The sequence below is a fragment of the Nanorana parkeri genome, unplaced genomic scaffold (assembly GCF_000935625.1).
Source record: "Nanorana parkeri isolate BGI_ZX_2015 unplaced genomic scaffold, ASM93562v1 scaffold77, whole genome shotgun sequence".
In the NCBI taxonomy this organism is placed as follows: domain Eukaryota; kingdom Metazoa; phylum Chordata; class Amphibia; order Anura; family Dicroglossidae; genus Nanorana; species Nanorana parkeri.
The window spans coordinates 2249316-2272557 of record NW_017306345.1 but is presented as its reverse complement, the minus strand read 5'-3'; the positions used below and the strand labels follow the sequence as shown (position 1 = coordinate 2272557).

Below are 23242 nucleotides of genomic sequence, written 5' to 3'. Positions count from 1 at the left end.
TCACGATCTCCACTGCATCCAATCAGAGAAAGTCTTGTAATCATTGAAAAATATTATGGAGGTGCCCAGCAAGCGACTTCCTGTGTTAATTATACAGACGCCAAGTCATTCCAGTAGCATCCGAAAGAGACCAGCGCTGAATGTATGTAGCATGGGCTACTGCAGTGAATTTCTGCATCCCCAGAGGCTCTTCGGATATGAAATATGAATCCAGGGCCTGCAGCCCCTCCCTCTCCCCCCGTGCTCCAGCAGTTGGAGGCACGCTGACGTCATGACGTCTAATGCAGGGTCCATAACCCCAATCACCACGTCTAATGCAAGGCCCATGGCCCCCCCCATATCACAAGTGAGGATGCCAGGGGACAGTCCACAGGTTGGAGAAAGAGCAGGTCAGGTAAGTAAAAGTCCTCCACAAAGCTCCCCTAGACATAACTCTTACAGTGCTGGGGTAGCCCCACTGCCAAGGGGAGGTTTTTTTTCTGGGGATAGGCTTTTTCTGCACGTTGGTTTAGGCTTCTGGTGCAGGAGCAGACTCATACCCCACAGACCTTTACATTGGAACATCTGAAAAATATGCATTTCTCAAATGCTCCCATGTAAACGTCTGTGGGGGCAAAATGCATGATTCTGCTCCTGTATTAGTCCCACTTTACTAACAAGCCAAAAACCCCTTTACAACGCCAGCTACAATCACGGTCGAGTGTAAATGGGGCCTTATAGATCACATCCCAGGGCAGCAGATGACAATAGAGCAGCATCACTTTGGTTAGATTCGGATTGGAAAGTCTGTGATATATAATACTGATCCCAACCCGAATATAAACAAAGAGATGCCCCTTTGTTGTAACCTGGTGCACTTGACGAAGACTTGAACTCCAAGAGGACTGGCAATCAGATTCCCTGTCCATACTACATTGTCACTGCACAGAGTGTCACAGCACAAGCACATTATGACTCTGTAGTCCAAGCGGCTCTCGGATCGTCACAAGTGAGCAGGTACAGCTAGACAGAAGCAGCTGTGACCTCAATAACCTCCCGCTAGCCCCGGATGTGTCCCTACTACTGACAGGTGTCACCGGAGCTCCGCCCACTCAGGCACTCCTCGGTACTCCCGTGTACTGCGGCCGCTCTACGCTGTGTGTGTCGTAGTCCCCTGTGCCCGCTTTTCCCCCGGGGGTTCCCAGCTCTCGTGCCCTCCTGAAGGTCACTCACTGTGGCTTACCTCGGTTGGCAAGTGTCTCTTTTATAGGCGTCAGTGGAGATTGGTAGCTGTACCCAGGAAATGTTGCCGATGTAAACTCCAGACCCCTCTAGGCACCCCACACGACAACTGCTGTCATCGGCTCCTGTCACAGCGGACTTCAATTCGGTCACTAGGGGGAGACCTCGAGCCTTAGAGGAGACTGGGAAACGGAGTTCCCCTCCGCAGAGACTCATGGGACAGCAGATGGGGGACTACCGGGAGCCATATTTGTAAAGGGCAGCCTTAGACTGATGCTGCCAGTTTTCAGGTTGTTTGCTTATAAGTGTGGGCACAGATAATGGTATTATAATTGGGCAGGTGCCGTTAAAACAGAAAGTTCGCTTTTCCTCTATACAGTGAGAAAGGTCTGTGTGGTTTACAGCTGCGCACGTTGCCTTCGTTATGGTTATCAGCGTGCCGCCCCCTAGGGGAGAACACGCATTATTACACCCTCCTAGTGGACAGAACGCACTATGACATCCTCCTAGTGGACAGAACGCGGTATTACAGCGGACTCCGCCGAAAGCTGGTCTTGAGGGTGACTGGACTCTTGTGTTCCCTACTCTCTTCCTTGTCCTCCCAGCCTTAAAGGGCCAGTCAACCCAAATCACAGATTGTGTAATAACATTCACAGCTATAGAAAATAGTACATGTATTGAATAACTGATCTTATGTATGGAAGAAAAACCATCTCATTCCCGTTGTCTCCAGTAACAAGAGCCTTTTTTTGTCTCTTAGAGCACTAAAAAGAGAAGTAATCAGAAGAAGGATAAAGAACAGCTCATTCTTTTAAGTTATATCATGTTACGACACAGTTTTTTTTTCTGTAAAGTTTGTTTGTTTGGCTCTCTAGAGTGTAGAGTAAATCAGGGTAAGTAGTGCAGACATCCCAACACTACCGGGCATTCCGGGAGACTCTCGCTATAAGATAGCGGCTCCCTGACACCTGCGAGAGAAACATTTCAACCCGGAAAGGTTTACTCTGCTCTATCTAGCAGCGTAAACCTTCCTGGGATACCTGGTGGTTCTACTCCCCTTGCTACCTGTTTTTTTTTTATTTTATTTTGACAGCCGCCGTCAGAGTAAAAAAAAAACCCAACAGATAGCATGGGAATGAATAGCTAGGCTGCTATTGGCTATTTCAATTTGTAATCGCCAATAGCAGCCTAGCTATTCATTTCCATGCTGTCTGCTGTTGTTTTTTTACTCTGATGGCGGCCCCGCTGTCAAAAATAAAAAACAGATAGCGGAGATCCCGGAAAGGTTTACTCCCGGGCATCAGGGAGTCGCTATATTATCTCTGTGAGAGTTGGGCTGTCTGAGTGTGTGCGAGTAGCCATAGGCTGGCTGGCTGGCCGGCCTCTGACTGACCCTTGATGCAGACATTTTATTTATTATTTATTACAGGTATTTATATAGCACCGACAATTTACACAGCACGTTACATAGTTGCACATTCACATCAGTCCCTACCCTCAAGGAGCTTACAATCTAAAGTCCCTATCTCACATGCATACATAGAGGACCAACTTAGACAGAAGCCAATTAACCTACCAGCATGTCTTTGCATCCATGGATGGCGTTTCTGCAGAGTTTCTGGCCGTACACAAACTGGACTCAACTAATCAGCCAGTGTGCATGCAGCCATAGAACAAAATGCAGCTGCATTCAGAGGCAGCCACCTCTAAACACAATAATAAACTATCCATCCCAGATCATACGTCTGGATGTGGCCCTAGGCTGAATTCACATTGTTCTTCTGTGTGCATGCAGTACACAAATGAAGGCACATGCATAGATGTGAATGGACCCATAGTGTTTCATTTTCACACTAAAGTGCAGTACATGGATGTACACCAACCCAATAGGGATCAATAGGATTGCTACTTGACATGCATTTTCATACAGCAAAATGCAAGAGTTTTGCTGCATTAAAACAGACAGGTATGAATGAGTCTTTAGAGAAGGCTTCACAGCACATAAAAAGAGGCTCTGGTAATACACATGACACTGTTGCAACTATGGACCATGTGACTCACTGTGTGCTGCCCTCGATAGTGGATTTATTAAGCAAGATGCAGACAGGAGTTCAAAGCCAGCTACGTCATTGATCAAAGGATTTATTTGTGACCCCTGTGCTGCCAATCCTAGACAGCTGACTTTGCAAACATCTGTGTCACATTTATCTTTGTACTTAGTACAAATGCACTTAGTACAAATGCACAGCTAAAAAAGTAGTCCCAGAGATGTTTTATGTCAGCATAATGTTGTACATAGCAACCATGGGTGGACCTTAAAATGGCTGTCAATTTGCTAGATTTTTGAAAAGTAAATAGCTAATACACTAATCCCGCCCACTGCCGATACCAAGATTTAGTAGCCCTGCTGGCTGAAGCATTTTAAGCATTGGGCACACTTCCGGATCTGTCAGATGCCTGGTCCCCTACTGGGCATTGTGGTTCTTTCCTCCGGCCTCTACATCGCTACTGTGTCCTGTAGTTGTGTAAGAGTCGGAGGAAGGAGCCAGAGCATGCAGAGGAAGATCAGGCATCTAATTTGTTGGATGCTAAAGATATTTTCAGCCAGCGGAGCTCCTGACAGCGGTTATCAGTGTAGCTGGTATCTAGAGGGGCAGATATTAAATCTTTACTTTGCAGGAGGGACTTTTCTTCAAACATTTCGATAAAAGTGAACAACTTTTAAAGTAGAACTATGGGGTCAGGGCTTTTCACCATAGTTCTCCTAAGGGTAACGGGAGGACACAAACTAGCATCCTCCCGTCACCCTAAGCTCAGTATACCGCGAGCTGCAGCTTGCGGTATAATGAGACGCTGCAGTATACCGCAAGCTACAGCTCGCCGTATAATGAGACGCCGCAGCTGAAACGGATCCGGACAATTATGTCTGGATCCGCCCAGCTGCGCGAGTGACAGCTGGCTCTGCTTATCTAGAGGCAGAGTCAGCTGTACCCGCCCCCTCCCCCGTCCGTTCCGCCAGTCAGCGCTGGAGGATCGGAGAGGGGAATCTAGGTCCCTCCCCTGTCACGGCTCTCTGCCGTGACAGGATCGAGAAGTGAGCGAACCCCGGTATGTGTTCGCTCACTTCCTGATCTACTGAGCCGACCTGTCACAGTTTCATTGTCACAGGTCGGCTAGAACTATGAGGATGAGTGAAAAGCACTCACCTCGTAGTTCTCCTTTAAGCTCACCACACACATTACAATCTGATTGTACAATATCATTTTAGATCTTCCAACTATATTATGGAAGGGCTTGCCTGATTGGATACAAATTGATTGCATGGATTAAGTCGGTCCTCATATTACATAGTTTGGTTAAATCTAAAGGTGATTTTACATTCAGATTGCAATGTGTGTGGTGACCCTAAGACTTCAAAGGGCAGTCGGCTGTGCAGACATGATCCAACTTCCCTTTTAAGCTTACCACACACGTTACAATTAATTGTGTAATCTCCTTTAGGTCTTCTAAAAACTATGTAGTGCGAGGGCCTGCCTGACTGGATACAAATTGAGTGGATAAATTAGGTAGGTCCTCATATTACATAGTTTTGGTAAATCTAACGTTGATTGTACAAAATATAGTATAGTCAGATTGTAATGTGTATGGTAACCCTTGGACTAGAAACCTACTAGACCAGCTTCGAAACCTGTAGTTCCTGTCAATGGATTGGGGTGCAGATCAGGTAGCAGAGGGGAGTGTTGGTTATGACAGAGAAACGAGAGAAATACAAGGAGACAACTGATTTCCCAATCAGCCTGTCACAGGAGTGCTGCTCCTCCTCAGATCGGAACGCTCTCATCAAACATGTAAAACAAACAGAAAGACGCGCCCATCCTGTGAAGTACTGTTATTTTATTTGGAAATTTTAAAAAACAAGGGGCTACTCACAAGCATGAGAGTGTTAAACGTTTCCGATAGCAATTGGTATAAATTTATCCAGACAAGTGACTCACAGTCCTCAGTGTAGCAGAGAAGGCACCGGCTGTGTGAAGGTTGACGCGTTTCCTGGGGCACACACCCTTTCATCAGCACCTCCTGATGTTCTGATGAAAGGGGCGTGCCCCAGGAAACGCGTCAACCTTCCCACAGCACAGCCGATGCCTTCTGTGCTACACTGAGGACTGTGAGACACTTGTCTGGATGAATTTATACCAATTGCTATCGGAAACGTTTAACACTCTCATGCTTGTGAGTAGCCCCTTGTTTTTTAAAATTTCCAAATAAAATAACAGTACTTCACAGGATGGGCGCGTCTTTCTGTTTGTTTTACATAGAGGAACAAGAGAGAATGAGGCAGGTTTTCTATGTTGCTCCATTGATTGTTCTGCCCCCCTTTTATTTTTGTTCTTGTGCAAGCGACTAATAGACATGAGATCGTCAACCTGCTGAAGGGACAACTGTACTCTGCGCCCCTGTTGCCAATGGCACCCTGTGCTCGCCATGGCAACAAGGGCAAGGGGGTGCAGCAGGCCGGCCCTGGCTGCACCCCCTCTCAGCTGCGGCTGAGGCGAGTGCCTCACTCGCCCCATGCTAGTTACGGCCCTGGTTTTGTTCATAAAAGTCTTTCCTTAATTGTTATGGTAAACACACACAAAAACCACATTTATAAAACAATATATTTTTTCTTTCTTCTAGCCAGGTAAATATCAAACATTGCTGATCAAAGGTAAACTCCAGGAAGATATAAAAGACAAATGAATGCCGCTCTGTATTCCTGAGGCTGGATTCACACCCTTTATGGTGCTGTAAAACACACACTTTATTGCGTGTAACCACAGCACACTTTATTGTTTGAACATACAGTATATGCACACTGTGGTCACTGACACTTATTTTAAATGGAATTCCAATGCACATATACTATAGCTAAAAATGCTCACATGCACAGCTGTGTCATTGATAGTGCAGAACTATTTCTTCATGAATGGAGGTGCATTGACAGGCCATTGAAAATGAACGGGCTGGCTTAACAGCATGCCTTGACACACAAAATGCCTGAATTTAACTTCACACGAAGATCTTGCAATCTTCTTCAAATTGAGAAAGAGAGGGGCAGGCCTAGGAGCCAGTCAGGTGATTTGCATGCCAATATGCTGATAAGGAGCATGCTGATAGGAAGAGTGAGCAGATACAGTAAATTACCTCATCAGTCTGCTGCTGCTCTATCACTGACCAGACATCAGGCTGAGGGGCGGGAGAGGACACTTACCATACCCCTTCTACAGTCTATAGCTGTAACAGAGAAGGTGCTATCATCTACATGGCAGAAGTGGATGGACAGAGATACAAGCGAGGCTCTCTTATATGTCTTCAATCAGAGCATTCAGATTTTCGCTTGGAGTTCAGCTTTAAAGCTCAAATGAACTTTCAGTTTAAGGGCTTGTTCACACCAGCAGCTGCGGTCAACCGCAGCGCTGCTGGTGTGTGTGTGCCCGGACAGTGCTGATGCGCTCAATCAAGCCGCACCGCACTGTTTTATTTTTTTGTTAAATCTTTATTAAAAGGTCACAAGTGACATTTCATTAAGTTCTATGGGCTCACCACAGTGCAATGCGGTTGTACCATGTCTCACTGCGGAGTGCTTAGAAAAAGTATTGCATTCTGTATTTTTTTAAGTGCACATCACCTGAACCCAGTGGTGTGAACTGTCACCAACCACGACAAGACAGTTTGCCTTGTCTTGCGTTCACACCAGTGCAGCTCGATTACAGATTGTGTAAACAAGCCCTAAATCAGATAACTAAACTCCAATTGCATAAAAAAGTGTGTAAAGTCTTACGGTTTGTTTTCCTTAGAAAGCAGTGATAGCCTGTCTCCCTGCCAGCATGTTGGCCAGCATCACAGAGGGTTATCCGCACCCACACAGCAAATAAAATTGTATGTGTGCATTTGTATCTGGTAGAGGAATGGGGCACAAAAAGCCGTTTTTGAATGTTTTTTGCAAAGAAATGTATTTTTGTAATTTCTGTAGTGTTGTGTTACATTGTCATTTTATACTTTCGTTTTAATTTAGCAGTACTTAAAAAAAACATTTTATTTGATTTGTAATGACTAAGAGACACCTAGCTATAATAGATGCTATTCTATATACAGGAAATCTTTCTTGTGCACCGCTGTGCAGCGCTGCACACTCATTATTTCATTGTCGTTTAAAATTATAGCACAGCAGCTTTAACACTTAACCCTTCCATAAGCGCAGATTTCACATTTTTCACAGGATATCTTTCTTACATCTCAAAGATGACTTCACCTAAATCCAGCATGTTTTTTATGAATGGCTATTGGTATAAATTACCCACTTCTTCAACCTATAGGTTGACATTAGAGGGGGCAATTACAACCTATGGGGCTACAGGGCAAAAGCAGCGAGTTGAAGTTTCTGTGGAAACACGATTTCTAAATTGCTGGACCACATACAGTGGTTTCTACGTTGGAAGGTGAGTGTTTTTTACATTAAAGGAATGGAAAGGGCCAGATGGAATCATCTTTTTTATGTCTAATCATTCATTTATCCTTTAAAAGTGTAGGAAGGTGGTGGGAGAGTCACAAAGTTGTAGGTAAACCGAACTTTGAATAAACTAGCTGGCATCCCCATCTATAAACACGGCTTAGCCACAGAGAATATTACAAGGAAATTGAAAAAAACTTTATAAGACTTACATAGATTATTAAATGAATTGCTTTATTTTTTTGTTACATGTTCCTGAAGTATTTATATGAAGCATCAGAAAGTTTTGTTCCTCTATGGGGGGGAGTGGCTGCTTTATGCTGCTTGGGCAAAACCCACTCTGTTGTTGCTCATGTCATAGACGGAATAGTACTGCCTCAAAAATACATCTCCCAGGATCCAGAGAGGCTGGCCATTCTGTGATGGGAGGTAGGTTTCCTCAACGCTAACGGCACAATAGCCGTTATCCTTAAAGACAAAAAAAAATTATATATTGGTATGTATGAATTAAAACATTAATACTGTATGTATTAATGACACTAGTATTTTAGAGTCTTGGATTAAAAATTCAGTTACCGTGCATCATCCCACAAGCCCATATACACTATAAGTAAAAATAGATAGATAGATAAATAGATAGATAGATAGATAGATAGATAGATAGATAGATAGATAGATAGATAGATAGATAAAAAGTCCTACTCCACAGCTTACTTACTTCACTGGGAAAGGAAAAGAGAACTTTAACGTTTTTTATCTGAAGTAAAAAAAAAACTAATAATGAAACATTTACAAAGCCTGATTTAGTTATCATTATCACTATGAAAACCAAATGATTATTACCTGGATAATGTATCCTGAAGGTGGGATGGGGAACTGGACTCCATTTATGGTGAAACTGATTGTTGGCAAGTTCTGCACATTGTTACAGTTTACTAGGAACTGAAATGAAAGAATAAATTATGTCAACTTCTATTATTATTTATCATAAAAACTTTAGTTTTGGCCTATGACTTTCTTGTGTCATGTTTTCTGTATATATGTTGCATTTCATTATTTTTAACTAAATGTTCCTGTGCTCTTTCGAATCAGTGATTTATCTCCTGCTTTAGACTTACCCTAAGGCCCCATCTACAAGGTCCTGCGTCCTTTGCTCATGATATTAAAGCTTATGGTTAAAGTTTCTAGTGACAGCTGCAGGAATGTTTACTAACTGAGCTAGGTAGAATAGTGCTTCAGATGATGAGCCTACAGCGGTAGTCAGTGGAGGATCTCATAGTTGGTCCCCTTAGGTCAGCCACTGCTTTCCTACACAACTGATTTATATTAGGTCAGTCATTGATCCCATTGATTAAAAAACACAGCAAGGAAAGTATGACACGTGTATGTTTTTTCTTTAATATCATATTAAATTACCTGTCCATTCTGGCCTTGCTGGGCTCCCATATACTGCAGCAGAGTACCCATATATTGTTGAGGGATAGTCAGAGGAGAGGTTCCAGTATCTACAATTGCCTGGCAACCTTGGCTGCACCATCCTGTTGCTTGCCCATTGACTGAGAATCTGTGTGACACATATATAACATATAAAACTAAATACTTTAGGGTTTACAAACTGAATCAACTGAAACTAAAATCAAGACTCGCATGTTTCACTTGGTGTTTACACTGATATCACCCTGTTAGTTTTAAAAAAAAATAGCAAAAGCTGGTTGTGTTCAATTTAAAAGAAGACAACTTAGAGGTGGTATAATCAAAATGTATACGTATATCCAAGGTCAACTGCAAGCAGAACTCCAGGCGAAAATAACAAGGTAAAAATGAATAGCCCATTAAAGAATAAATAACAACCGTTTTTACTGCAATAATCACATATTTGAATCCATAGATTTCCCCCTTGTTATTTTTTCTGCCACTAGATATTCTTAGTCTGCATTATTCAACCCACTTCCTATGATCTTTCCCAGCCTGTGACTGTGAATACCATGTCAGGAGTAATCTTTTCAAGAGTCCAAAAAAGACTTCAGTGGATTAACAAATGGCTACATAAAGATATGCACAGCCAACGCATTTCTGGTTCAGGAATCCCCCCTCATTAGGGCTTAAACAATGAAAAATAGGACATTGATGGACTCGAAATTTACAGCCCCTGCACACAATCCTATTTCTAAGGCAGTAGTGGAAATCATTTGTGTGAAAAGATCTTTACCAGCAGTTTATCAGTTGTACGAGTAAAAAGCTTTTTACGATTACCTGGCGCTCTTTTTTCATCTTCACGTATATTCCTCGGTCTGGGCATCCCCTTCTTCTGTAGCCCTCCCATCCCTCCCATTTTGTGAAGAGCTGCTGGAACCAAGTCATCAGGCTCAAATATTGCTCCTATTCGACTAGAGAAAGTTTGTGCTCCAGCACCTCCTCCCTACTCACTCATGCAGCATGTGACTGGACAGTAAAAAGAGAAGCAGCACAGTGATGATCTTATCTCTCTGTCATTCTGCTTTCTCTTATTATCAGCATGCTTCTTGTCATCACATGAACTGATTGGCTTCTTGAACTGCTTCTTTCTTTCACACTCCAAATGGCTTTTTAGGGACTGCAAGCTGCTGATGCCAGGTCAATTCAGGTACTTACAATGCTTGTATTCATTTCTGTCTTTTATATCTGCCTAGCGTTCAGCTATAAACATTTGGCAGATTAACAATACTTCTCATGGACTGTGAAAAGAACAGACACATTAGCTGCATATGAGCTAATGGAATCTTTATAATCAGTATAGTAAGAAGCTTTTTTAGGGTAAGAGCGGTAATACTTGAATTGGTAGTTTGTTTTTTACTATCTCGTAACCTAAAAAGCTGTAGTTTGTGAAAGGTTGAATTAGACAGACATGTCACCTTTTTCAACCTAAGAGGCATATGTATGAAAAGTGTGCCAACAAAGAAAATGGATAATCTGGTAATAATCTGGTAATTTTCATTTTTGTTCTGCAGAAATGAAAGATTAAAAAAGATTGATTACTATAGTCCAAAGAAATGTCTTGTTAGCACACCTTCCAGACATAAGCGCCTCTGTAACCATGGTAAGAAGTGAAAGCCCTGCACACTCATTTCTTTAGACCGCTCATGTAAGTTTTAAAAATACATAAAAATACAAAATAATAATATTATAAAAATATTATTGAGTAGGGCACGTGAGATTAATAACGTGCTGGATTAGTGTGATCCTAGTTCATTTTATTACTTCATTGCTGTGCTGTATGTGTATAGGCCAATGTAGTTGGATCTGTATGTGCGTTATAATTAATCGATTTTAAAAAATGTTGATTAATCGAACACAAAAATTGTAATCATTACCAGCCATAATGTAATTACTTCATGATTACTGAAGGTTATAAAAACAAAGATGATAAGTTACTTACGCATCAATACCAATCTGCCAATAAACTTGTTGAGTGACTGGGGCCCATTGGATCTGCCCAGAATACAAGCTGTTATCAACCCCACCGAAAATCACCTCACCAGACTGACTAAACATGGGGGAAAAAAACACAAAACATTTCTATGAATATTGCAGGAGGCACTGTAAGAGACATAAAGTGCTCTGTTTTGGCCATAAATTCTTAAAATGAACTCTGCTAGCTGAGTCTGGTTTAAAGTGACACTAAACTCAAGAGTTAAATCTTAAAAATACATTCAAGCTCTCTAACTATTAACAAAGCTGGACCTTATTTATGTATCACTCATCTGTAGAGCCTTAAATCATCTCTGAATTCATGCTAACACTGTCTGTCCTTCTGGGGGGTGGCTACTTATGCTACTTTTGTTCCCCATGGTCCCTGTGTACGTTGTTAACTAGCCACCGCTCCAAGCTCGCTCCCATGATGGACTACAATCACACGTTTACTAATTTGTATTGAGATTGTAGTCCATCACAGCAATGACTTGGAGGGGTAGCTAGTTTACAACGCACACAGGGACCATGGGGAACAAAAGTAGCAACCCTCCAGAAGGAAGTACAGTGTCAGCACCAATTCTGAGGTGATTTGAGGATTTATAGCTGGGTGGTATACAAATAAGATACATTTTTGTTAATAGTTAAGGTACTTGAAGGCATTTTTAAGATTTATCTCCTGAGTTTAGTGTCACTTTAAGGTTACAGATGTTGTGACATAACCCTATTATATACCATTTACAATGGTATATGAGACAAGCAGAGGGAAGTGTGACCATCCATTAGGCCCCACTCACACTGAGTGGATTGCAGCGCGATTTCCGCCGTGATATCGCGCATTTTTGCCGCGCGATATCACGAGAAGTCGCTGGTCAATGATTTTCAATGGAGCTGTCTTAATGTACATCTCCATGTCGCAAGTTGCGCCTGCAGGACCTGGCGCATGTCGCGCGATTTTTCTATTTGTTAATGCAGCCCGACGGTGAAGGACGTGCTACCGCCGCTGGATTGTCGCTGGATTGTCGCTGGAACGTCGCCCCAAACAGTCGCGCTATACCGGCCGCTTCTAAGGTATGTCGCTTAGTGTGAATGGGGCATTACATCCAATTCCCCTCCCTTAAGTCTGTTGTGTCTGCATTAAAATGATCCACAAAGAATATGTTCTTTAGTAGTACATATATGCATACAAGATATGTTACAATAGTTTATATGCTTGACATGGGAAGAGGGTAGAGAAAGAATAGGCAGTGTCTTGTGTAAGAAGATTATGTAAGTGTTGGGGTGTCATATGAAAGAGTATGGGGGACAGGGAATTTCCCTAAGAATGTTTCTGCAAAGAGTATTTTCTTATGGGATCAATGATGAAAGCCTCACAGAGGTTCCCACTCTATCACTTTAATCATTTAATTTCACCTGCCATTCTTAATTCCCTCTGCATTCCCTTGAGGCCCATCTTCCTTCCAGATATTCCAGAGACTTAAAGGCTATCTCCAGATAAAACTTCCCCTTGCAATGGGGCTAGCCCTGAACTGCAAGGTTTAACTGCTTGTTTTTGTCTAGATTTTTTCTATGGATTCTATGGATTATTTAACCCAATCCTTGCTCCCTCTTACTCCAAGAGCCTGCAGCCTCTTTCCCCCTCCGCTCTAACAGTCAGAGGCCCGCTTACTTCATTATGTCTAATGCAGGGTCCATAGTACTGCATTATACAAGAAAACACTGAAGGACATCCAAAAGCCTGAAAATAAGGACGAGAGGTTAGCACCGACTGACAGTTGAGCGGCGATCAGGTAAGTAAAAGTGCTTTAAAGAATCCCCTGAGACAAAAACGAGCGGGTAACCCTTGCAGTGTGGTGATAGCTCCACTATATGGGGAGTTTTTTTCCTTATCCACAGATAGGCTTTAAATAGGCCTGATACAGTATTAATTAGGGATGTTCAGATACCAGTTCAGACACCAGTGCAGATACTTGGCATTTTCATGAGTACTACCAGGGTTGCAGCTGGGACCTGGCTCTAGCTCTCCACCACTGTCCTGAAATCATTAGTCTGTATTGTTTTAGAAAAACTGTCACATGACAATAAACAAAAATGTATCAGTATTTGTATCTGTAAGCACTTGGACAAATACTTGGAAAAAGTATCGGTGCATCCCTTATATATATTTATATTTTTAAAATCATACATTAAAACAGGGATGCAAAAATCCCAGGAGCCCCATATGCTTCTGAAAAATGACAGCTGCCCCCTAAATTTTGAATTTTTCTCTAGTCTAGGAGCTGGAAAAGTGTCTGTACTTGTACTGGTACTTGTACTGAGTATGTACTTGGTATCTGAACATCCCTAGTATTAATGATTAAATAGAGCAGCTTAGCGTGTGAGTCCATGTGTGATGCTGGTTTCTTATTTACCTGCTCATGTAGACGCTGAAAATAGGATTATTAAGCAAGTTTTGTTGCAACATTCCTTGCATCGCAGTGGTTGCACCCCCTGCAGACATGGCGGGATATGCCATTCCAAATATACCATCAAACTTTGAATAGTAGAAACTGCTGCCACTCTCTGAGTAAGTCAGTCCAAATTCTTGGTTTGTGATGGTTAGTCCTTGAACCTGTGTTGTGAAATAACTAGTATTAAAAGCTTTAGTGTATATTTACATTGAATCATTTACATAGAGCAAGTACTGTTGCTGAACCTTTCATATTTATCATAGTTTATGTGAAATATATGAACCACTTGATGACTAGGGTGTTAAACCCTCTTACTGTCCAGGCCATTTTTCAGTGTTCAGCAATGAGGTTCTTTGACTAATATTTATTCCGTCATGCAAAGCCATACTGAAATTAATTTTATATTATTTTTTGTGGACGGATAGAGCTTTCTTTTGATGGTATTTAATCACCACTGAGGTTTTTAATTTTTTACTATATAAAGAAATAAGTACTGAAAATGTAAAAAAAAAACAGTTTACCATACGTTATGTTATGAAACATTGCAAATAAGTACATTTAGGCCAAAATGTATTCTGCTACATTTCTTTGGTCGCGTTGGGTAAATAGATTTCAAACATGTCATACCTCAAAATTGCGTGCACCCGTGAAATCGCAAAATACTACCATACCCACAATTCCCCATAGACGACACTTCAGAAGCTTTTATCGTTCATTGGTTTAGTGTTAACAGTTATTGGTGCCGGTAACTGCTCATCAGCATAGTGTTAACAGCCCCCTATGTGATAGCACAGATACAGTGACTGGTCCTCTTTTTGGTGACATTGGGGGTCTTTTAGACCCCCAATGTCACCTAGGGACCCCAAAGTAGCTGATGAAGCAGAGATCATGCTCCGCACACCTCCCCAGCACCATACAAAGGATTGGCTCTATAGCTGCCTGAACGCTTGTATGGTACAGCCATCGCCGGCTGTTCAAAGTTTCCCGCTTTTTTGTGAGAGTGGGAACAGGAAAATTTGGTTAAAAATGTCCACCTGCTCCCAAGTGCAAGCTGTCCGGCCGTTTAATTACAGTGGCCAGATGGCAAGTAGTTTAGGGGCACATGAACTGAGGGAATATGTAGACTGCCATTGCTGACCATTCCTTCTAAAAATATTAGATGCCTGTTTTTCACTGAGGATGCAAAAGCTTCAATATTTGTGTTGCTGATATTAAAGTATACACATCAAGAGCTTTGACTTTAGCCTCATTTTGTAAATCTGCACACCTGTTCCATGTCAATGATTTAAAGTACTGAAGCTAGAAACAGCAATGTAACTAGCATTTTTGGAAGAAGGTCAGCAATGGCTGCCTACATATTTTTTGTCAGCACAGATGAATTTTAAAATACACTTCAATCTCAGTTTACTTACAGACACAGTGTCATAACCAAAGACACCACTGACACTGCCACTGCCATAGGACATAGTGAATTGCTGGTTATTGGAGGAATATGTGGAGGACTGGCTGGGATTGAACATATTGTGGTTGCCTGCATAAAAAAAGAATAAAGTTAAATTATGTAGCAGTATACGAACAGACCGCGCTATGCAGAGAATTCCAATACTTCAGACTTTATTGAAATTCACAGTAAATCCAGTGTAACAGTGAATAAAAGTGTATAAAGCAACAAATACTAGCACCGCACACCCCCAACCAGCTACAACATCTCACATGTTTCACCCGTAGGCTTATTCATAGAGACCAGCACCTGGGGAGTCCTGATGGCGGTGAGATTTCCTTTGGCTCTACTAAAGTTAAATTATGGTTTGATTTCATTTATTAGAAGGAACGCCCTAAAAATATTTTGGTTGTTTTTTTACAAATGATGGCTGAACTCCAGGCAAACATCTAATTACACAGATGGGCCATAAAAAAAAAATCTGATGAGATCATCTTTCTGCTCAATCTGCTTGTTCCTTGTTGGTATGTTTGCAGGCAGCTCACGTAATTGGCTCCCAGTGCATGCCCCTGCCTGCCCACTCTGAGCACTGATGTATGGGGCATAATGTAAACATTACAAACAATATTTATTTGTAATAATATTAATGATACATTTAAGAGAAAAATACAGTATGATTTATCATATCAAAAATATATTTTTTCCAGGCAAAATTTTTGTTCACTGCACACTTTTGCTAATTTTAAAAAGGAAAAGTTGTTCAAAGTTAACTTTTAACATTAGTGTTACTCATATAATATCATGTTCGGCTGATCCGAAGCCACACGAAGCAAGCCGATGTACGGCTGATTTCAGACGATATACGGCTGAAATCAGCCGTACCAACCTGAAGTGAATAGCCGAACAGTGTTCGGCTCACTTCACTTCTGATCGGTCATTCACTCGGCTGCCCTCGGCAGCTTTGTGAATAGACCCATGTATTTTCTAGAGCAGCAATGCATCCCTTTTAGGCTGCATTTACGCCTAGGTGTTAGATGCACGTATATTAACATGCGCATCTTGAATAGCAGATCAAAAACATTGCGGTCAATGCGGGTGGGGGGAAATGCACACAAATGCGCATAGAAATATGGATCACTCGTTTTTCAGGTTTTTCCATTGCAGTCTATAGGACCAAACGTGTGCAAAAACACCCAAAAAAGCTCAGGAACTTTTTTGAGCGACAGGCATTTTGAAGCTTACGACAAAACGCCAAGGTGTGAATGGGGGCTATTGAAATTAATGGGAATTTATGTACACACCTAGGTGTGAATGAGGCCTAAAAGAGATGTGATCTTACAATGCAATTTGCTGCATATAGAAGAACTGAAATATACCAGTAGGCCAAGACTTGTCTAAATACTTTAAAATTAGCTCCAAGTTTCTGGCAAATCCATTTAATAATATGTGTCAGAGTAATTAAACAATTGTTATATGCAATAAGATGCTTTGTTCTTTTAGAGCTTGTTCACACTAGCAGCCGTGCTCAACTGCGTGTGTGTGCTTGGACAGTGCCAATGCACTTGATCGAGCACTGTTTTTTTTTGTTTAGAACTTTTTTGAAATGTCACAAGTGACATTTCCTTAAATTATATGGCCACATTGCAGTGCGATACAGTTGTACTGCGTGTCACTGCTGGGCGCTTCAAAAAAGTACTGCATGCCGTACTTTGTGGACATGCACACGCAATGGTGGTATCCACCCATGACAAGGCAAATTGCCTTGTCTTGCGTTCTGGCTGAGCTTGAAAAAATGGCCAGCACAGCCTGACCGCACATGGTGTGAGCAGGCCTTTACTCTTCTTAAGGTAAAGATCAATTATGTCTGGTATCCAGATTTTGCATGCTTTCATGGTGGAACAAAAGACAAAACTAGCTTGATGAGTGTGGTGAGAAATATCACTTTGCATACCCAATCATGTGCAAGGAAATTTACAAAAAAAGTATTTTTGCTTGCACATGATTGGATGACATAAGTCAGCAGAGCTTTACCTCATTCGCTAAGCTAAGTGGAGGTCTCCTTACAAAATAAAAATTGACAGGGTCATTCACAAAAGGCTGAAGAGTTTGGAGAATGCAGGAGAAGTGAACAATCTAGTACAACATAGCTGGTTTGGAACAATTCTCCAATTCAGCTCCCTTTCCAGTTCAGTTATTTTGGCCTAGATTGTTCACCTCTCCTGCCTTCTCCAAACTCTTCACCCTTTTGTGAACAACCCTGTAAGTAAAGGTGCCCATACACCTTACGCTTATCGGACGAAACTTTTCGTCTGATGATCGAATAGTTGTACGATTTTCGTATGGCAGCCCCATCCTGCCTCGATGATCGCAAGATTAATTTAGCCGTAATTAACTAAAAGCACCTGGACGAAATGCGGTAATTGATTTGCCGTATTTTCGTTAACGCAAGCGCAGTGTAGATCGTACGACTTTTGACGGACGGAAACGCCAGCAACCTTACAACAATCGTACGATCTAGCAAAGTTTTCAAACATGCTTGACCGTCAAAAGTCGTACGATTGTACAGTACTGTCGGTCAGACACTGCAATGCACACATACGATTGTCGTACGAAAAGTCGATCGCATACGAAAATCGTCCGATAATCGTAAGGTGTATGGGCACCTTAATTCATCCCCTATCTCTCTCATTAATATAACACACTGGAATTGCTTGGAAGGCCACAAAGATACCACACCCAATACAGTAACAAAATAAGCAAAGGGGAGAAGGGGGAGTTTCAACGGTATCAGAGAACACCACTGATGATTACCACATATGTACATAAAAACAAGTTCCTTTATTGATACATAATAGTAAAACATATACATGAGAGTAAAAGGCATAAAATAATATCCTTCCCTATGCAAACTGGCATCCAGAGCTGACTACCCTTCAATCAACTGTTAAAACTAGCGAGATTACATGATTCTCCAAAGAGTATTAAAATGTTCATCCAAAAAAGTGGATAACTTAACACCACAAGTATCACAGGGAGTCGATTTTCCTCATATGGCCATAGGTATCAAGAAAGGATGCAATGGCAATAAAAAGACCAGAAAACACATCGGCCAGTGACAGCCAGCAGCCTGCAATGCCATAGCGAACCAGGCGCCCACATGGCATCAGTGGGACCCCTTTGTTCCTCGTCCTGACTGGGTCCCGCTGTGCCCCGGGCCCCATAGCGGCCGCCTGGTTCGCTATGTCGATAGTTCTGCTACTGGTCACAATGATTGTATTCAGAAAGAAAAGCCAAATACTTTAATTTAAGGATGCTGGAGTTTATAGCAAGCCTGTCTGGCAGTTTGGAAAGATTAGCTGAAGACTTAAGTTCTACTTTTGACTAAATTAGAAGCCATCATTGCTCTTTCTGCATACAGAAATTGTGCATGTAATAGAAGTAAATACTAACTGAGCTCAAAGCCCCTCAGATGACTAAAATTGTACTAACCAGTTGTTTAATGCTACAGTGAGAAATGCAGGCCACATTATATTCCTATGAAAATGCAGGAAGCAGAACATCCTATAATATTTGTTTTCCATTTGTTACTATAGTAATTTTTTCTATTTTTTGTTTATACTGCACCATTATGCACATTACTTACTGCAAGCAGCACTTTGACAGGAGGCGGATGGAACCCAAAGGTTGGATGATCCAGTATCAAACAATACCAGGAAGTTTTGGGGTGGTGTTCCTATGCTGATCTCTCCATAGTAATATGTCTAAATATAGAAATAGTTTGTTATATATACAGTATCTCCTTATAAGCATTTTACTGTGCACAAAACCTGCAGAACTTACATCCATATACATTGGCTCATAAGCTACAGCAAAATCAAATTTTTGACTGAAGTGGTATTTTAGTGCAGGTTCTCTTTTGTGTGATTTCATAAAAGTATCCAGGACTCCTTTTTCACGCATGTTTTCTCGGGCTGACTTGTATCTTTTCAGAGGGACCCTGAAAGAAACAGTTGAAAGTTGTTTGGTGTTTTATTTTCAATTTTTTTTGTTCTCAGCCATAAGTGGCAATCTATTTGCTTGTGCACATTCACCCAACTGTGCACAGATTTTTTTAATATGTGTAAAATAAAAATATTAGTATTTTTGATGTCTGTTTTACCTACATATTCAGTCATATCGTAAAAATACATAGATTTCAGTGTAAAATAAGGAACTTGTCCCCGTAGTAGGGCTGCATTAAAAATATTAGCAATCCTGAACCAGTGCCTACAGCAGTCGGGTAGGGAGCAGCACCAAACCTCAACATTTGCAGTACGTATTACTTATTTTGTTTCCCTTTTCTGTTATTCTCTGGCCATTTTTGGCTAAATTCAGAAAATTATCAATGGGAGAAGTGTATACAGGGGATGTTGAAAGGAGTCAGTAAAATCACTACCTCTCCTTTCGTTTTCTCTATAGAGTTAAAAACATTAGCTGTGAATGGAAAGCAGACAGCATACCCTCCAGTAGCACTTTCTAATTTTAGCACTAAAATATACATCATAGAAGAGGAGGAGCTTATACAAAAGGGTGTACTCTTTCGGGTGTGCCTAAGGCAGCTAAGGCCCTGCTCGTAGAGATGGAAGTGCATAGTACTTAAAGTGACACTAAACTCAGGAGTTACATTTTACAAATGCATTCAAGTACCATAACTACTAACAAAAGTCTAGCTTTTCTTGTGTGTGACTCTGCTGTGGATCCTCAAATCATCTCTGAATTCATGCTAACACTGTCCTTCCTTCTGGAGGGTGGCAACTTTTGTTTCCTATGGTCCCTGTGTGTGTTGTAAAGTAGCCACCGCTCCAAACTCACTCCCATGTTGGAGTACAATCTCAATACAAATTAGTAAACTAAGGGGTCTATTCACTAAGCTGCCGTAGGCAGCCGATTGACTAACCGACCCGAAGCGATGTGAACCGAACGCTGTTCGGCTATTCACTTTAGGCTGGTACGGCGGATTCCAGCCGTATATCGGCTGAAATCAGCCGTACATTGGGTGGCTTCATCTGGCTTCGGGTCGGCCGAACATGCTCTGCTCGGTACCTCTGTGGTACCGAGCAGAATAGAAAAACATATAAACTAGCTATTAGCAAACTAGCTATTGCACCCGCCCTCTGCTGCTGTCAATCACCAGAGGGGGACCTGTCACCCTAGGTTGACAGCAGCAGTGGGCGGATGCAATAGCTAGTTTGCTATTGGCTATTGCAAATTGAAATAGCCAATAGGAATCTAGCTATGCATTCCTATGGTGATTTTTTTTTTATTCTGACGGCAGCCACCGGCTCCGATGTCAGAGGGGAAAAAAAAAAACGAGCAGGAAAAAGGTTTACTCTGCTCGATGGAGCAGAGTGAACCTTTCTGGGAGAAAGTGTTTCTCTCCCGAGCGGCCGGGAGCCGTATTAGACTCCCAGAGCGTCCGGGAGAGTAATGACAGATGGCGTCCCTGGTTACCAGGTAACTACTGAACCGAAGGGGTCTGGAGCCGAAGCTAGCCGAAGGATCAGCCGAAGCTACGGCCAGATCCTTCAGCAGCTTAGTGAATAGACCCCTAAATGTAAGATTGTAGTCCATCCTGGGAGTGAACACACACAGGAACCATGGGGAACAAAAGTAGCCACCCTCCAGAAGAAAGGACAGTGTCAGTATGATTTCAGAGATGATTTGATTTTTTACACCTAAATTATACAAAAATAAGATACATTTTTCATCAATAGGATACTTGATTGCATGTAGACCTTTTTCTAGAGAAAAACAGGAAGAAAAAGGTGTAATCAAGAAGTTCACAAATATATATTTAAGGGAGTAACATAAAGAACAACATTGACATGCTATCTTCCTAGGCAAATGGACATTGTATACTCAAATCCCAAAGGATAAGGCTTTTAGGGCCTATTCACACCATTCACTCCAGCAGACATGTGTCAAGGCGCACACAATGCCTGCCATTGGTGTGTGGTGTGCATTGTACAACACATCGCAGTGCTTGCTTTTTTCCCTTTTCTAACTTTGGTAAACTTTACAGTGTGTTGTGATGTGTTTTAGTGTGTCATAAAGTGCTGCGCAAAAATGCAACATGTCCTACTTATTTTCAGTGCACACCAAGCAGCGCATTGGTGTGAACTGAACTAATAGGACATAAGGAAAATTGCCTTATCTATGTGTTGGGACTGTGTTGGGCAAAGCTGCCCAATGCAGCCCCATGGGGCGTTTTACAGTATTTTTTAAATCTAATTGGACAGAAAATAACTGTCACTTTTTAAAATAAGGGTCCTTATACTGTTGCGTTAGTTGTGTGAATCAAACCTTTGGTCTAAAATAATGGTCCCGGTTGATCAAAAATGGAAGAATACATTTTTTTTATTTTGTTTAGAAAAAAAGCTATATTTTAAAAATATTTTAAAATATTTTTGTCTTCGTAATGAAAGAAAGTGATCTAATACATACGCCATTGCGCAGTTGCTGTTTGCCTAGGGCCACTTTTCATCCATTATGCAGCACTGTGTGACAACAAGGCAGCCACCATACTTGTGGTCATTCATACAATCATTTTCTTAGACCCAGCAATCTTATGACACCATCAATGTAAATTATTATTAGGGCCAACTGATACCCTAAGCACATACCAAAAATAGTGCTCCCTTGGTCCTCTTATCATTTAACTGACAAGACAATAGAACTCAATGGGCCTGTTTTACTAACAGATATGCACATATAATTGTGAGTTAATGCAGTGCCAACATTCAAATGCTTACAAACTTTATTATTCTTATGTGATGTGCGTCAATGCACCTGCACAGGATACAGTAAACGTGGAATTTAGTAACAAGCATGCTTTGCAATCATGTGTATGCTTCAGCATTTAAATGTACACCAGCTAATTTGTGGTGTGTTTAAAATAAATATGAGATTTTCAGTCTAAGTGATGTTACCATTTTTAGAAGTGCATACGCTTTAGGAATAAAACCGCATCAAGTTCCATGGCTATCAGAGAATACAGTAAAGAATATTTATGTCTAATAAGCATCAGTATGCTTGTATGTGTGGGTTTATTGTACTATCTTTGGATCTTAGGATCTTTGTGCGCATGCTCAAAAGATCAATCACTAGTCAGCATATGAGTTTTATGCACTGGTGCTTGGAACACATATTCCCTTGATAAACACTTGCACATATGTTGACTTTTGTTTATGCAATAGCATAGTGAACTTTTTTTATATGTCTTTTAGCTTAACGCATGCGTGTTTTATAGCTTAATGAGCAAGTCACATTTATTTCTTTTAATTCAGGTTATTTTTGAAAATGTTTGGTGTGTGCATTCTGTACTACACCTTACAGGAACAGGGGTCGTAAAGGAAACAGTTTTTGGATTTGCAAAGTGCACTACACATTTGACCCTGCGCAGGGAACATAAGTGTATGATCAGCTAGGTAGGTTTATTCAGCTTTAATTGCAATTACACATCAGAGTGAAACTTTGCACATGTTTGGGAACGTGGTAGTGTTTCTGGAATGGGCCTCCCCCAACCCTCATATACTTACCTTACCAGAGCTTCCTCACAGCAACTTGCTTCTCTGTTGCTGGTACATATGGGTATATTGAAGCCGGCTACCTGCTCCTCTTTGACTTTGCCAGTTACTAAGCCTGAGCACTGTCATGTCACTGGGGCAGTGACATCACCACACACACGGGTCACCAACATAGCTTATATCAGCCCTGGCTGCAGAGGAGCAAGGAACTGTGAGGTAGTGCAGATAAGAGGGTCAAGGGATGCCCTTTCCACATGGCCTGATATACTACAGGAGCTGAGAATCTTAACGCAATAATTTGCATAAACAATTGTTAAACAGCCAAATGTTAGTTTTTACCTACAAGTCAATTTTAAAGGCTGAGAATACACTTTGTATCAGTCTACTTTTTGACTATTATAAATCACCAGACATGGTGGTAGGTTATTTGGCTCCTGTCAGAATTGGCCCTTGTATGTATATGTGTGTGTACAGTATGCATGCATGTCAGCTAGTGACATAAGCTCATTGAGGGCATGGACTGATTTGAAAGTACAGTATGGTAAAATGTTGCATACATTGTGGGTGCTATATAAATACCTGTCATAATGATATATAATAATAATGATCATTTTTCCTGTAGAGGGCA

At 41.4% G+C, this 23242-nt stretch overlaps 1 protein-coding gene across 1 annotated transcript in view; it reads right to left on the bottom strand.

The window, feature by feature from the left end:
• Positions 1-8026: 8026 nt before the first annotated feature.
• Positions 8027-23242, bottom strand: part of LOC108804897 (gastricsin-like) — a 16206-nt gene continuing 990 nt past the window's right edge. The window contains exons 2-9 of the mRNA XM_018576812.1: positions 18890-19046; positions 18693-18810; positions 15021-15139; positions 13570-13769; positions 11127-11234; positions 9128-9275; positions 8555-8653; positions 8027-8179 (exon numbers count right to left, since the gene is read on the bottom strand). Of these exons, the coding sequence (XP_018432314.1) occupies positions 8027-8179; positions 8555-8653; positions 9128-9275; positions 11127-11234; positions 13570-13769; positions 15021-15139; positions 18693-18810; positions 18890-19046 (1102 nt within the window). The remainder of the gene's footprint in view (positions 8180-8554; positions 8654-9127; positions 9276-11126; positions 11235-13569; positions 13770-15020; positions 15140-18692; positions 18811-18889; positions 19047-23242) is intronic.